Source organism: Mycetomoellerius zeteki, unplaced genomic scaffold (genome assembly GCF_001594055.1).
Source record: "Mycetomoellerius zeteki isolate Tzet28-1 unplaced genomic scaffold, Tzet1.0 scaffold168, whole genome shotgun sequence".
NCBI classification, from domain to species: domain Eukaryota; kingdom Metazoa; phylum Arthropoda; class Insecta; order Hymenoptera; family Formicidae; genus Mycetomoellerius; species Mycetomoellerius zeteki.
Window position 1 is genome coordinate 796,502 of NW_017256633.1, and position 16,403 is coordinate 812,904.

Below are 16,403 nucleotides of genomic sequence, written 5' to 3' on the forward strand. Positions count from 1 at the left end.
TCGTTATAAAGTCCGTAATTCAATCTTCAATTTTAATTCTAACTGTAAGACATACATATAGAGATAAATGACAGGTCGAAAAGATTATATACAATCGGATTACTTCTTACTATAATAGCCAGTAATTTTTCTAATTCTATTGCATATTGCATATCAAAAATTGTTCGATTATTGTAGGCACCTTTTAAGAGATGGGTGAAATGTATCATGGGATTACCTTTAGATTGTATATGTGTGGAAGTTCTAAAGAAACAATCGAAATCTTATAAAAGATTAATTATTAAATACTAAAGTTACACAATATGTAGATAATAGCATCTGTAAAGAAGAGCTCCGTAATAATTAGAAGGAAAATTAATTTAAAAGTTTTTCGTGCGTAAAATCTAATAGCTACTCCAATATTACACAGCTTCTTTCAAATCATATTCTCTGCAAAATTAAAACGGAATTTTAAAAGATGTTCAAGTATGTTCATAGTAAAACGTGGACGTCTTACAATAGTACTTTGTTATAAAGTTAATTAAAATTGATCGTACAATACTACACGAATAATTATTGAACATAGAAATATCATTCATTATTCTTTCGACACATTTGGTTAATATATTTATATATACATGATATGAAGCACATGAACTAGTAAAAATATCTTATGAACTAGAATATGAATGTACATAATTAAAATGATGAAATATAATAATTGGGATACATGTTAAACGAACCTAAAGGACTCTGATATACAATATTAATGGGCTGCTTCACATGATGTCATAGGGCTCGTATGTATGTCTAACGTCATCATAATCTTGCAAAATTAGCTATACATAAATGGATTAAATTTCCAATTATCATAACAGACAATATATGATTAGTTTAATCGAAGTGCTAAATGTTACTGTCAAAACGATCATTATTGTTGCACATACATAGCGCCATTTCAATTTCAATTCTTTATCACATGAGCATGAGCAAGTATAGCTACATTTTGATTTACTTTATGCTTTCTTAATGAATGTTAATATTTTTTTTTATTATTATGATTATCCTTTAAGTTCCATAAGGATATATAAAATCTTTGAGTAATATTGCGTGTATTACTGTACATAATAGCAATATATAGATAACGAAACGTTGAAAATAATATATATCTTCACGCAAAAGGACATCCATACATATTTAATACTAGCAACAGGACAGTGTCTGGAGATCACTTCTGCAAATGTAATCTAAAATTATTCTCAGTTATATGCGAAAAAACTTCTTTGTCGAAAGATTAATAGGCTTCATCGCTTTCTCCTTTGCTTGACAAGAATTGATTGGAATCTCTTAACTTTTAAAAATATGATCATAAATTCATATACAATATTACTTTGTATCAAACCAGAGATTGTAAATTCATGTATATCAACTATTTACTAAAGATGTACATACAACTCATAACATTAGCGGAAAACCTGAGATTCGATAAAAGAAGTTTCTAGAGCGAACTTCGCACTACAAGATGATTATTGATTAATGTTATTCTCTGAAGACTTTTCGCATTGTCCCTTACAAATAATTAACACCATATAATTCCTAGCATTCAGTACATTTTCAAACACATTCTAATTTATCATGAAGGTTAAACAGAAAAAAGCGTACTTTGGGAAACCAAAACGTTAGAAAGATTCTGACGCAATTGGAGCGTCTAAAGAACTGCCAGTCAAGTTAAAAGACCAATCCTAGAGAAGGCAGATTTCTAAGGCAATGAACAACTAAGCTGCATTCGTCATATAAGATGGTTCTTCCTCAGAATGGCTATCCAGGATTTGTGACTGGAATGTCTAAGCAAGAGGTCAATCTAAACATACAATTTATATCAATAGAAAGATAAAAAATTAAAGAGACTTTTTGGTGAATTTCTACAAAAAGCGTTTTTAATTTTATGATTATTATTGTATTACCACGTTTATATCTTCGAAACTGAGACAATCAATAACCAAAAAAGAAAAAAGAAACTTTCTCTTATGGCTGGACAATATTTTCACTGTTCCCGAACTTTCTATACGTGCAACCGTAAAGTGCTGAAAACAATCCAATTCATGATATAACAAAATATTTGTGTCCAATTCTTCCAATTTTTCCAACCCAGCTTATTGATGAACATGGCGGATATTATGAGGGCCACTTACAACAGAGACTCACAATCTCTATATGAAAAGATACCTTGTTTAGAGATTCATAGCGAAGCGCCATTCACTAGACAATGAGCAATCGAGAGTTATATCCGTACCAGAATTATATCCGTCCGCATTAGAAGTTGAGAACGTGATATCAAATAGAAATTTTTTAAGTTTTTAGCTTCTTGGTAATCGTTGCAACAAAGCGAAGAAATTAGTGTTCAAAAATGACAGATGGGTTTTTTGGAATATTCAAATAACATAGAGACAAATATGGATTTTAGCTTTGTCATACCGATTACTTTAGTTCGAACAGAAGACATTCAAAATGTCTTTGATTAATTTCAAGATGATGTTTGAGATTGGTTATACAAATGACTGATTGATTATCCAATGACCATCAATAGTTCCAGTTCATCTGGTTATACTCGAGAAGTTAGATGAGATGTTAGTCTCACTAATGAATAGATGTCGAGAGAGAGACCTATGGAGCTGCGCATTCATGTACACATCACTTTAGGGCTGAAAAATTTCTCTTGTAAATGTGTCTACTGTGATCATTAACATAGTATCCAAAATAAAAAATCTATACATGATGTATGACATATGATAAATATTGCTCAGATAAACGTTTACGCGCGTAAATACCACCGGCTGCGCGATTTCATAGCATGAAGCAATTTTTTCTCCATTATGTTGATATTTTCTCATGGGGAAAATATACATCAACATAAACTAATCATAATAATTAATATCTCTATTAATTATTACGGCTAGCACCAATCAGCCATATAAGTAAAGTCTTTAAATAGACTCTGCTCTAGGTCGCTAAGAGGCCGAGGATCTTTTGGAGGCGTTAGTTGTGGCTTCTCTGATGTAAACTCTTCATCGAAATTACTTACATCTTCCACCGAATGCTAATAACAGAGAAATATTTCCATGCAAATATTACATTTAAAAGAATATCTAATTTACTTCTGATACTTCAATTCATATTTAAAATTTATCCATGACAAGATAGATGTAATCTCTCTTTCTCTCTTATATATTCAAATTTGAATCAATAAATTAATACTTACAATTACTGGTACAAAAGGTGGTTTCACGCGTCTTAGGAGTAAATCATCCCAAGCTATGTGTCTGAAAAATGCTTGTTTCTTAACATCTTCAGCGTCTCTTTCACTGCTACCTAATCTTCTTTCTGGATTCTTTCTGAGTAACTGTTACAGAAAATACACGTGGATAAGTTTTATATAGAGAAACAAAAAAAAATAGTAAAATAAAAATACTTACTCTTCTCATGATTGCAATTGCTTCTAAAGAAAGGAATCTTGGATATCGTACTTCGTCATTTACAATAGAATCAAATACTTCTTCTTCGTCATCACCCGGGAAAGGGGACTGAAATACATTTTTATTTAATATCCAATATAATGTATTTATTTAAAACAAACTATGTAATATTATATCAAAGAAATAAAATTACCTCTCCAACCAACATTTCAAATATTAAGACTCCAAGACCCCACCAATCTACGGCTCGGGTATAAGAAGTCTCCGTCAGTACTTCAGGCGCTAAGAATTCAGGAGTACCGCAGAAAGTACCTGTTCTGTCTCCAAATCCCATACCTTCTTTACATAAACCAAAATCTGCGATTTTAACGTAACCTTCTGTATCTAATAGCAGATTATCTAACTTTAAGTCTCTGCAAATGAAATATACTATGAAATATATCAACTATGAAAATATATTATTGAATTATACGTATATGCTCATTATATACCTGTAAATAATACGATTTTCGTGTAAATATTGCAATCCGAGAACTACACAAGCGGAATAGAACACAGCACGTGGCTCTCCAAAAACATCAGCATGTATATGCATCATAAGATCACCGCCAGCTGCATATTCCATTACAAAACATACGTGTGCCTAAAAAGAATTCATCTTTCTTATTCTCTTTTATCTTACAAAAATGTATTCAAAATACTAAAGTAAAGAATTATTATCCGTACCTCAGTTTGAAAGCACGCAAATAAATTAACGAGGAAAGGATGGCGCGTCGTGTTTGCTACTTCGAATATTCTCTTTTCAGAAAGCAATGACTCCACTTCATCTCTGGCTATAATATCTCCTTTCTTCAAAGCTTTAATTGCGAAGTACTCTCCCGTATTTCTATATTGCGACAGTATTACTTTGCCGAAATGTCCACGACCGAGTACGGAGAGTAGTCTGAAATTCTCCAAGGTCATACCAGTGAGCTGAGAATGCCTTCTTGACTCGTAGGCACTATCTCTATATTGAAGAGGTCTAACTGGCATTTCATATACAACCTGAAAGACAAAGTTCTAATTGAAATAGTTAGTTATACATAGACAAAAGAATGTATTCATGTGTTATTATTAAGTTAGGTATATTAAGAGTAATTACTGTATATATATATATATAAAAGAGAATTATATGTTAGTATATCATAAAAATAAGACATTTTGAAGATGTGTCCTAGATCTTACAATGGCAGGTTAGGCTGTAATATTTTAATTATTAAAATTTTTATGTGATTATTAATTTCATGTCTATGTAGCGTATACTATAATATAATTAAAAATACATGCAATGCACAGAAAGATTAGGAAAAAGATTAAAGATAAATATATATATATATATAAAAGATGATAATTTATAAAGATAAAAATGAAATAATTTACATTATAAGATAAAGCATTACAAGAAATTATATTTTTTTCTTCAATATTTACATGCAACATACTAAAGCAAGCAAAGCAATGCTGTGTGTATGTGGAGGGTATGTACCTCATCCTCAGGAAACTCGACGACAGGTTGGGGCGAGGGTGTGCGTGGAGAGGGTGGTGCAATCAGCACAGGGCGGGGCTCTGTCACAAGGGGCCTCAAATTTGCACCCTGAGGCCCGCCCTTTTCCTCGTTGTGCAGAAAATCAAACTCCCTTAATGCACTCTGTAACTACATTGCTGTCTCTTTAGCTCTAACTCTTTATTGACTGCAGCAAATTTTAGATTGCGCATTGAAATTGTTTAAACTGAAGACATGCATAGCTATTACCTTTAATATATAATTTGAATTTTGAAATATATATTTATTTTACAATGGCTTATGATTTACCATAATAGGGAGTTTAAATTTTTGTTTTCGAAAAATTAAAAAGACAGTGTAAATATATATTGCTTTAATCGATTGTGCGAGAAAATAAAATTATATTATATTCATTGTAAAATAATTTATGTAACATATATATATATATATGTAGTTGCCAGAAAACAAGAAACCTATATATCCATTTAATAAAGAAAGTGTGTAATGACTACAAGATATTCTTTTAAAGCAAGTGCAAATTAAACTAATACTACCTTTTTATAATTACAGAAATACATAATATATCTAATAACATGCCCCATCAAGATATATATATGTGCATATATACACATTCGTTAGAATTATAATTTTGTAGAAAATGTATCTATTTATCATACATTTATTTTATGAACTATTTTGTCCCATAACCAAGATTCCCAGCCTTGAAATTCTAATACATTGCTACAATCTTCTTATAAAGTGATTAAAATTAGACATATCGTAGAAATACGATATATGAGAATAATAAATTATATGTATTCGTAACATAATGAAGACTTTCCATACACATATCATATAATAGCATAAACTTATAACAATTACGTAACAATTTGCGACATTAGCAATCTTATATATCTTTACATCAAAAGCAAAGATTGACAAATACATATAATGCAATAAACCACATTTCTAACAAACAATATTATCGTGTATCAATATATTGAATTTTTTTCATTTAAAAAATAACGATACTGATATATACAGAAATACGTATATACAAAGACTTACCTCTTGATCTAGTTTGGGAGGTGGTGTAGGTGCAGGTGTAGAAGGTTTTTTTGTCGCAGTTGGTGGCGGTGGAGGGGGATGCTCCGGAGGACGTGGCAGAGTTGGACTACTACTCGATGTTGACATACCTAGAGGCCGTGCGCCACCCAATCCACCTTTCTCCGGATCAGGCACTTCGCCGGGAGTTTCAGGCTTATCTTCTACTGAGGTATCAAATACAAGTTGCAACGGTTGTGGTCCTGCAAATCAAAATATATTAGCTAAACTCTTGACAAACTATGTATTTTACGTAGATGAGTTTTAATCTTTACCTGACGGTGGACTTTCTGAGCTTCTGGAATTGTGCAATGAAGGCGCCGAACGTTTAAGCAGCCTACCCCACGTCGCGACATTTATGTTCATTTGATTTGCTCTTGGGAAATTTTTCACTTGCTGCTTAAAGATTTTACGTTGACGCTGTAATTTAGGCTTTCGTGATATCATCGGATTTAGGAATTTAATTTCTGCGAACAGAAGGCCTTGTGGTTCCAACTGTAGAGCCATGCCATGTCGAACGTCATCAATGAATTCTTCTAAACGTAAAAACTTGACCGCACAAAGAGATCTCCAATCTTTCCAATAAATGCCTATTTCAAGTTCTCTTGATTTATCAAGTTCAATAGAAAACCTAAAAAATTTTTATTGAATACATAACAATATAAAGATAATTGAATTATTCACTTATTAATTGAGAGTTAATGCATTTATTAATTAGTATTACCTTTGGTCCCAAGCTTGTTGGGAACATGGACGCCAACTAGTTTGTGCTACGGTTTGGTTATCCAATTTTATAACTGCCATAATATCATCTAAAAATAATGATATTTAGTAAAGAATTCAAAGATATTGATGTTATTCTCAAAATATCGAGAACTTACTGCTTGTTTCGTCTTTCACGCTATATGACTTGCTTGAGCTGCGTCCTGTAACACCTTTAACGAAGCTACGTAAATCAGGACTAGCAGGGTGTTCCCTCCTCGTACGCCCAGGCACTTCTTCTACTAAGTCTTGACATCCCATTAATCTTACCTAAACACATCGCAGTATGTAGTACAAAGAAATAATACCGTTGATCAGTTAATTGTATATTCTCTGATATATACCTCTAATTGTCCTGTGACAGCTGCACATCTAGATACTGAAGCTGGTACAGTAGCTTTACCCTCCAAAGGACCGCGAAACGGTTGTAATGATGTATATGTAACAGGAACTGGACTAGCCGACTGAACGCTAGCTAATTCTCTCTTTAACTGAGCTGCGGTACCGCTGTCGGGAGGTAGCTCTTGCCTTCTGAGCTCGAGGGACAATCTGAGTAAGTCCAATTTTCTACTGGATTCCGCGAGGCTTGCTTGCGCCTGTAGTAATTTATGATTTATGTAATAACGTGTCATTACGAGCTAAGATATTTAACATCAGTTTAATGTAACGAGGAGATTATATATACAAATAAGTACAAATGATGTCCGACATAATATTTATTAACGATGCAATCAATATAATACATCTTTGTTAATTTTTATAAATGCTCAATTTTCAGCAGAATGTGTTTTTTAGCAGTCCTCGTAATAATTAATTTAGATAAAAAAAGCTATGTATAGAGTATATGGAGTACTTTAAGAAATATAAATTAAGCACAACAAATCACAATATGCAAGTTTACTGTCCTTAATCGCCATGAATGCAATGGAACGCAATTTATTTTTTAAGGATACAAATCTTATAACATAAATAAACAAAGTGGAAAGCATTTGTCGTCTTGTAAAAACTAAAGAATCAATATATTTAAAATCCTCAGGAGCTAATGAAATTGAATGTCACTCTTTTCGCGATTTGAAGGCCGGATGACGTTCGAGCTCACTCAATGAAGAAGATCGTCCTCTCCCTGCGTCCTCAAAATATCTACGGCAATGCTCGCACGAACACGTCGGATTTTTCGAGGGACCTATATGATGTCCAGGCTTTCGAAACGCGCTGATTACTGCTCCAAATTTTGAGGCTTTTAGAATATGTTCAGTTCTTTCTCCATACAGTGTGGTGAAGGGAGACGTTACGCGGGAGGGTATGGTCGAAGGAAGAGGAGAAGGGCTCTTCGATCCAAACGGACCAATACGATCGCGTAAAACATTCGTATATGGGACGTAATCTTTGTGTATCGCAAACTGAGAGTGTTCCTCTTGAGCACTTCTATGCTCAGGGTCTAAATTAGTTACACTAGATTCCTTTATTTGACCTTTGCTCGTACAACGGACGATCGAATCTCTTTTAACAAATCGTGATTTGTCATCGCCAGATATGAAACTCCAACCAACTGCTCCGCTCTCGTCAGAATCCTCGGCACTGTCCCCAGACGACCAATTTATCTCGCGCTTCTCGAAGTACTCTCTCATCTTCCTGTTCTGTAGCAGATGTTTCCGTTCAATTTGCGGCGATCGCCAGATTCTGTTTCTGTCATTACCAGCTTTCGCCAAAACATCCATTTTCTGTATTCTATCGCGATCCGCGGCATTGGCGTATTCAAAGCTGTCACAAGGTGTCAAGCCAGATTTACTGTTGATCAGGGATTCGATATCGGAGAATGTGTCCTTTGATGATGTCATGGTCGAATCGTAATCGCACGGCGAAAGAGCCGTGCTAGACGACACTGTGGACCACGGAACGGAATCGAGATCCCGTATCCCGCTGTACGAACTGAATCGCGAGGGGTAAAGGGAACTCAGAACCTCGTCGCTATCGTATCCCTTCGAGCTAGCCAACGAGGGCATCCTCATCGGTGCGTTTCTGAAACTTGAGCATCGTCGCTCGGCATTGCGCTTCAGAAACGCGTTTGCATCTTGAAATCCTCGCGGCAAGTTATCTGCCGCTTGAGTGTGAATGACTTTGACGTCGTCGTTTTCAAAGACGGTCATGGGCGTGCTGCGATTGTCCTCGCTGATCGTGTCTGTGCTGGCATCGTCATCGGATCCTGTGCAATACACATCGATGTGCACCGTTCGCGACTTACGCTTACTGCTGTCCTCTTTCGCGGATGAGTCCGATTTTTCTGGATCGGTCGGAGGACCGGTACTGGTATTCCCAATTGATGCCGGGGGCGATCGGATTTCCTGTTGAAAGAAGATGATCGTCGCATTTGAGATTCGTGGTGAACAATCTGTTCCATATATTTACTGCATATTGCAGAATCCATGATGATGACTCACCTCCTTTTTCTGCTCGCTACGCTGGTTAGCACCAGTACCAGATTTTCTCCTAATTTTGCTGCTCTTTGCAGTCGACGATGAGTGCACCGATTCGATGTCGGTGGTTTGCGATGCCGCGTCCTTGCTTATCGCAGTGGCCCTGCTGGTATTGGCAGTCTTTTCTGCGACGCGAGTACAAAAATGCGTGGTGAAGGCACTCGATGCGCTTCCCTCCGCACAATCCTCACAGACTTCCGGAACCGTGCTGAACTTATGACGTGAAAAGACGTATTGCGGGGTTCGACGATGCCACTGATCGACAGACGGAACTTTCTCAGGATTAGGTTTATCCGCGCCTACGGTGGATAGTACAATGCTGCACGTGCTTTTGCATCGATGATCGTAACTGTTCGCTAGTGTAGCCAGAGTCAGAAACGTTCGCTCGGCCTCTAGATGAGATAGAGTCGTCGTTACAAGACGAGCCCGAGCGTGGCAGAGTGTACGATCCGCTTGATTTCTCGGGCGGTGTGGACGTGAAGAGTATATTGCCCCGTTGAAAGCCGTAGCCGCCGGCGGTACTACCAGACGACAGGAAAGCGTTGGACGTGGTGGCTGACGTTGATGTCGAGTTCGGTTCGCTCGTGTTCCAGCGGCATATCATGCGGATGCCGCCCGCGTCGGTGGTGGTAGTGGTACCCGGAGGCATTCGCACGGTCTCGGAGGTCACCATGTCGCCGTGGCGGATCGTGACTTCGGCGCGCACAAGCCACGGTGGCACCTGGCTCGAGCTACTGTCGCCCGAATTATCCTGACGTCCGTACATCTTGCCCCTCTCTTCCTCCTCAGCCTCCGCCGTGCCTTCATCCATCGCACGACATTATTGTTATCCAATCGGCTCTGCTGCCAGGAAAACACGTCCAAGTGATCTGCCCTCTTCTCCTCCGTATCGAAGAGATTCTTCTTCTGTTCATGGATTTGAAGTCTCTCTGCTCGAACGTACACAAAATGCCCGCGATTAATCACCCGTGACCGTTTGTCTAATTCTTCATCTAATTTCGTAATATATTGAAAAGAAATCTTATATAATGATATCTATTTAAGAGTTGAGCTGCTTATGCTTCATAATCTCGTCCGTGGCGCAGTTTTTCCCGGAAGGATGGTAATACTGCGGTATTGCATCGCCACCGATCTATTTTCGGGTCCCGTATGTTCGAGAACTATCCGAGTGCGTTTCTTTCCGTTTTAACGTTGCAAAATTTTAGCGCCGATATCAGAAGATTCAACTTCGATATGATATAGTGATCGTCGCTTTGCATTCAATTATTCTCTACAAATAAAATATGTTTAACAGCTGTGATGTGTCAGTTCATCACTGCATATTACATATATAATATTTCTGCGATTGTTGCAACCATCGCGGTTTCCATCTCTTGTAAGACAACAATATAGAGCAACAATATATATAATTAGCACAGTATAAATTTGGAGCAACATACAATCGTATTAAAAATATTTTTTGGAATAACGTGGCATTTTCTATATGCTCGACGATCACTGACGTAATAATTGTGCGCAATAATAATGCACGGTCAGGCGAGATGTACTACGATACAAAAATCGTGTACAAGTTGCTTAAAAATTTCAATTACAATTGTAGACTATTCAATCTCGATAATTGCCGGTAGTCGAGAGTATTCGAAACACAGATATCTTACGTGAGCGTGAAATTATTTAGCACGTATAATCTAAAAGGCAACGAATCGATTATTTCTGAGTAACTCGCATACGTTACACACATTCAAGCATCCAAGGATCAAATAAGATTTAAACTTCCGCTAAGTAACGGATTGTTTATGGCTCGATCAGAGACGTTTGAGCGTCCAGTTAGTATACAAGTATTCTGACAGCTTAAATCGATTCTGAAGCAGACGTCAGTCTTTGGAGTGCAGCGTTCGAGAAGAGAGCGGCGGGGCGACTCCAAACAGGCTACGATCATTGGGCGGCTTCGTGTCAGTCTTCGAGTTCAGATCATAATTAACAGCCACGATTATCCGAACGCGTGGTCGATATCTTCTTGGATGTCCACTTGATGGACGTATACATTCCACGGGCGCCTCCTTCGCAGTCGGCCGGTGCACATGTCGTCGGTTTATCGGTGCTTACGATACTGGATGATGCCAGTTCTTCTCGAGAGATGGTAACTAAGCGCGACCCGAAAAGGCGTCACGAGAAACGGCGGGGTGGTGCGGGTATTCGGCGAGCTATTTTGAGAGACGCGCGTATACGCCGCCACCGACCCTCCGGGGTCCATGTCGACATGCATTACGCCGCCGACGTCGCCCGCGCGATCCGGCTGTCGACAAGAAGTCGTTTTCGTATCGGCGCAGCGGACAAACGCCCCCTCGTCGAAATCACATCACTACTCTCACGTGAGACCTGTCTCCAACACTAATTCTCGAAACTATTGTAAATTAATCAATTTATAAAAAATGTTTTCCTAATCAATTAACTTAAATCAGTTTAAAATAGAAAACATGATCTACGTTAAAAAAAACTTTTAATATGGCAAATAAGGCAGTAAGTATAGTCTCATATATTGCGTTTGCTGATTTAAAAGAAAAAAATTCATCTTGTTGCGGTAGAAGCGGAAATTGTCCTCATTGTACATTTTCACTAAGAGAGTAGTCGGACAATTTCCACGTTATTATCATTTCGAAACAGCTCTGTCGGCGAAGTGACGTAAATGGCTTCCTTTAACGCTACATATACAAACACCTTTCGCAGATTGCGTGTCACGCGCAGACTCCGGCTTCCGTTTCCACGTCGACGGATAGCGAATTAGAAAAGAAATGACCACGTACCTCGGTTAGGGCCTTCTTATCAGCGACTTTGGCACTTTGTAGAAGACGTATCACGTTCTTGGCACCTTCTACAACAGCTGCTTCTATTCGTAATCGATGCCGCAGCTCCTCCACCCTTTCCTCCAAAGCGAGCTCCAAGCTGGGCTCGTACCTATCTGTAAAAGCATTATACTTATTATTCACATTACATTCGACAAAAAGATCACACTCGCAACGCCAACCATTACTCATATAAAGCTTTCATTTATCTACGACGCATGATTATCTTCTTACGTAATCCACCCACGCTTTATAGCGAGAAAAAAGTAAACCATTACACGCGTAGCGAATATATCCTTCGACGAACAAAGCGCTTCCTTCCAAGAAATGCCATTTACTACAATAACGAACATATGCAACATTGTACTTTTATAATGAATACACGGCACGAATTCCTGGGTGAGATACGAATGTCTACCGTGTTCTGAGACAGTTTCATTACTGCAGTAAATGTCAGCTTACTGTCTTCATTCCGTAAACCTCACGTTAACAATGAAATGTATATAGCTTAACTATGGTCGTTCAAACAATTAGAACGATAAAGCTGACGATACGTTCGACAGAATTAAGCAGAACTTCTGATAGCGTGTACATTATTTAAATAAACGAAGCATTTTAACTCCCCGATTCACACGCGATACCGTAAATTTATGCTAGTATAACTTGTGTCTTTAAGTTAATTACAATCAATATTGGAAAACTAATTGTTTTATTTGTAGAAAAATATTTTAAAGAAAGAAAATATTTTTTCAATCATCTTGTTATTAATAACGACCGATATGTACCTTTATTACTAGCTGTTTCACCGTTCGGTGGTGGTGCATCGCCTCGCTGTTGCTGCCGTGATTGGCGCACCTTCATAATTCGCATACGTAGGAACTCGATTTTAGCGCGGGAATCATCTAGCATTTGTTGAGCCTCCTGTAGCAGTTTCTTGTCGCGATGGCCACTCGTTAAACTCTGTATCATATTTTCAGCACCCTGCTTGACCTACCGTGGACATAAAACGAATGACATTCTACGTGTGTTATTTTATTAAAATTTAATTATACAGCATTGAACGTTAAACGTCCACGTTAAAAGTCCAATGTACAAAAAAAATCAGCCACTTTGTTAAAAAGAGAAAATAGGAAGGTATAATTGCAAATAATTAACGCTTCTACATTAACAAGTGATAACTGCAAAGAGTCCGGACGCGTTAGTCTAATTATTTCAAATCCCTGCGTGATGTAACGAGATTATTTTTAGTAACAGAAAAACTATGAGCGACTCACTCTGCGCTGACTCACGCGAGGCTGATACAAGAAAAGTGAAAGAGAACTATCAAAGTTCTGCATAATCATTCGGAAAGTGTTGTACATAACGACTTTGCGAGAATTATATTCTAAATATATATTATCAAGAAGAAGAAATATATATTATCTCATTATATCGACATATAATATATATTTATCATTAAAAGATTTTGTTATCGATATTCTCCGATATCGCAATTGCTGTTAAAAATCTTGATAAGTGACAGCTTGATATCACGTAATGTCATCCGTGTTCGCGGATGTCTGCTTGTGATTTTGAAATGTATATCGTAATTCAATAGTCTCTTCAGCAAACGGATTTCTACCTTCAGTTCGATATTGAGCTGCTTCTCCAAGGACAGAAGCCGAAGATCCGTGAATAGACCTTCCTGACTCGGCGACGAAGGCCCCATCGGTGATAGAGGCGTGTCTGAAACAAAAATAAACGTTCACGAAATAAAAGAATCCTATATGACCTGATGTATCGGTGATACTAATGTTAAACGGCGAACGAGATATCTCTCGATGAAACGGAGCATTATACGAGCATAAAAAGTGGTCATAAAAAATATGCATATATATATATATAAATACACATTATATATATATATACATAATATATATATAATATATATATACATATATATACACACGAGGAAAGTTTGACAAGTGAGTGACTTTCTTTTTTAACTTTTTTTTACTAAAATTCCACTTATTTTTCAACATAGTCTCCTTTTAAAAAGTTACTAAGGCCCGGTTCGACAACTCATGGTTAACTCTTAACCGAGATTCAACTTATTCATTGTCTCTCTCTAATTTTAGAATTGGAAAGAGATGAGAAATAAGTTGAACCTCGGTTAAGAGTTAACCGTGAGTTGTGGAACTGGGCCTAACTTATCAAACACTGTCCATGTATATGCATAAATACATACACATACATATATATATATATGTTTCTAACGTTCCACGTGCGATTCGGGTCCGCTTTCTTTAGCCCGCGGGTATCCTTCACGTCACGTCCGGATTTTCCACATTAATATATAAGCAACCGCCGCCGTGTACACGTGAACTTTTTTTCATGTCTAACAATCTCCATGATTTGACAAGCGAGATCGTACAGCGCGCTTGTATCCTACTTTCCATCACCTAGTGCTGACATGCTGAAAACGCCCAGACTCCCACGTATTCAAGTATATGGGGGAGTGTGGAAAAAAAAGTGATGTCCCGCTTTGTTTCAGGAACACGCCGTTATGAATTTCCCATCGCTTCCTTTTCACCGCGTTCATTCTGCCTGTCTATCATAAACGTCTTTGAGATACAACGGAGGATTACCTGACAATTGCGTCAGACGCTACTCTCGCAAAACGATGGAATCTCTACGTACGCGAATAGACTCGCGACCACATTTAATACGAATAATACAATAATGCATACACAATGTAGTAATATTAGGATGCGTACGAATAAAATACCGCATATATGTAACTCGTACCGGAACGGTGTGGGAAACGCAAGTCATAATTACAAGCGTTATTTCCGTGCCCGCCGGAACTTTCAACAATTATATTAATCAGTGTACTTTACGTAATCATATCGCGTTATTCTGTTATATTTCGTATATTTTAATGACGCAGACGTGCTCTGACGTCTCCCTAATTGCGAATCTCCTCAAGGATATATATAAATAATTGCTTACGTAATGCAAATCATTTAAACATGTACGAATGTATCCTCTTGTAAATTAACCCTCCGTCTGCAATCATATTTTTGATCCCTCCGTCTGTGAAGTTCTATAAGGCTTTTAAAAAAAATTTCGTGTTACTTTTCAACATTTCTATTATCAAATAGTTTTCAACTCAAATATTATTCAATAAAACTTTACTGTTTAATAAAACTAAATCTAATTTAATATAATTTAATAAATTAAAAAATATAAAAACACAATTTAATAAATTTAAGCAAAAATGAGAGTGAAATTCAGAGTAAAATTTCATGTGCTAAAAAAAAACTCAAATTGCAGACGACGGATTAATTTCAGTACAAAAAAATGTCAATTCTTCGAACAATTCATTTTACTTTAAACGGTAGGTTACATCGTTATTTCAAGGCCGATGTGATTCACGTCGGTCGTTGTTCGGCGACGACACACCGTTGCATCGTGTATGACTGGCGCATGAATTTAGCTCGTTAGTGCTGCGATGTGGGGCACCCTTTCCTCCATCGAAATATGCCCATTATGCACCCATGGGCGCGCGGGAAGCTACCGTAAACACGTGCACAGTTGCACGGTTCCGCGATTTCTCTGTGCGCGCGCACACGCACATAAGCACGCACGCACGCACGCACGCACGCACGCACGCACGTCGTGATAAACGACGCGTAGTGCCCGTTCGACGCGAATGGGCGAACGCGGACAGACACGCTTGCACACCGTCTATGCACACGAGTACGTCTGACGTGTCCGAATAAGGTGATGCGAGGGAGCGAGCAGATGCGCGATTTTTCAAGCGATACTTCAAATACGCTATATATCACCAAAAATGTATGTTAATTGTTAGTTTAAAGCCCAGGAATCGCACGAATGCCTGAACGGTCGGCACGAAAACTAAGTATCTATATTTGTAATGTTATTTATGCTCCTTTAACGTGGAACGCAAAAGATCGTAAATATCCTGGGAAGTTCTGCAAATATATGTTGAATTAGAACTGAAATCGATTGCATGGGAGAACATTATTTCCGCATTATTATGCATATTTCAGCACACTTTATATTTAACACGGAAAGGATGATTTCGCTGAGGTCTCTAAAAATTTAGGTAGATACCGATTTAAAAATGGTTTTATTAGATCGTCAAAATAATTATAAAGGGCGCTTGAACTGGTTCAAAGCTAAAACGTCAAAACTTCTTATAGCATTGCTCATCATGCTT

The 16,403-nt window shown here is 37.4% G+C and overlaps 1 protein-coding gene across 4 annotated transcripts in view; it reads right to left on the reverse strand.

The window, feature by feature from the left end:
- Window positions 1-1,035: 1,035 nt before the first annotated feature.
- Pkn (serine/threonine-protein kinase N) overlaps window positions 1,036-16,403 on the reverse strand; it is a 33,728-nt gene continuing 18,360 nt past the window's right edge. For 2 of the 4 annotated variants that reach the window (XM_018445912.1, XM_018445910.1), the window contains exons 4-18: window positions 13,800-13,903; window positions 12,964-13,168; window positions 12,140-12,294; window positions 7,206-7,457; window positions 6,981-7,131; window positions 6,824-6,911; window positions 6,375-6,730; window positions 6,064-6,302; window positions 4,978-5,145; window positions 4,179-4,496; window positions 3,944-4,095; window positions 3,646-3,865; window positions 3,453-3,560; window positions 3,239-3,379; window positions 1,036-3,076 (exon numbers count right to left, since the gene is read on the reverse strand). In XM_018445912.1, the coding sequence (XP_018301414.1) occupies window positions 2,933-3,076; window positions 3,239-3,379; window positions 3,453-3,560; window positions 3,646-3,865; window positions 3,944-4,095; window positions 4,179-4,496; window positions 4,978-5,145; window positions 6,064-6,302; window positions 6,375-6,730; window positions 6,824-6,911; window positions 6,981-7,131; window positions 7,206-7,457; window positions 12,140-12,294; window positions 12,964-13,168; window positions 13,800-13,903 (2,801 nt within the window). In that variant the 3' untranslated portion in view covers window positions 1,036-2,932. The remainder of the gene's footprint in view (window positions 3,077-3,238; window positions 3,380-3,452; window positions 3,561-3,645; window positions 3,866-3,943; window positions 4,096-4,178; window positions 4,497-4,977; window positions 5,146-6,063; window positions 6,303-6,374; window positions 6,731-6,823; window positions 6,912-6,980; window positions 7,132-7,205; window positions 7,458-12,139; window positions 12,295-12,963; window positions 13,169-13,799; window positions 13,904-16,403) is intronic. The other 2 variants (XM_018445911.1, XM_018445913.1) reach the window with 2 other exon arrangements.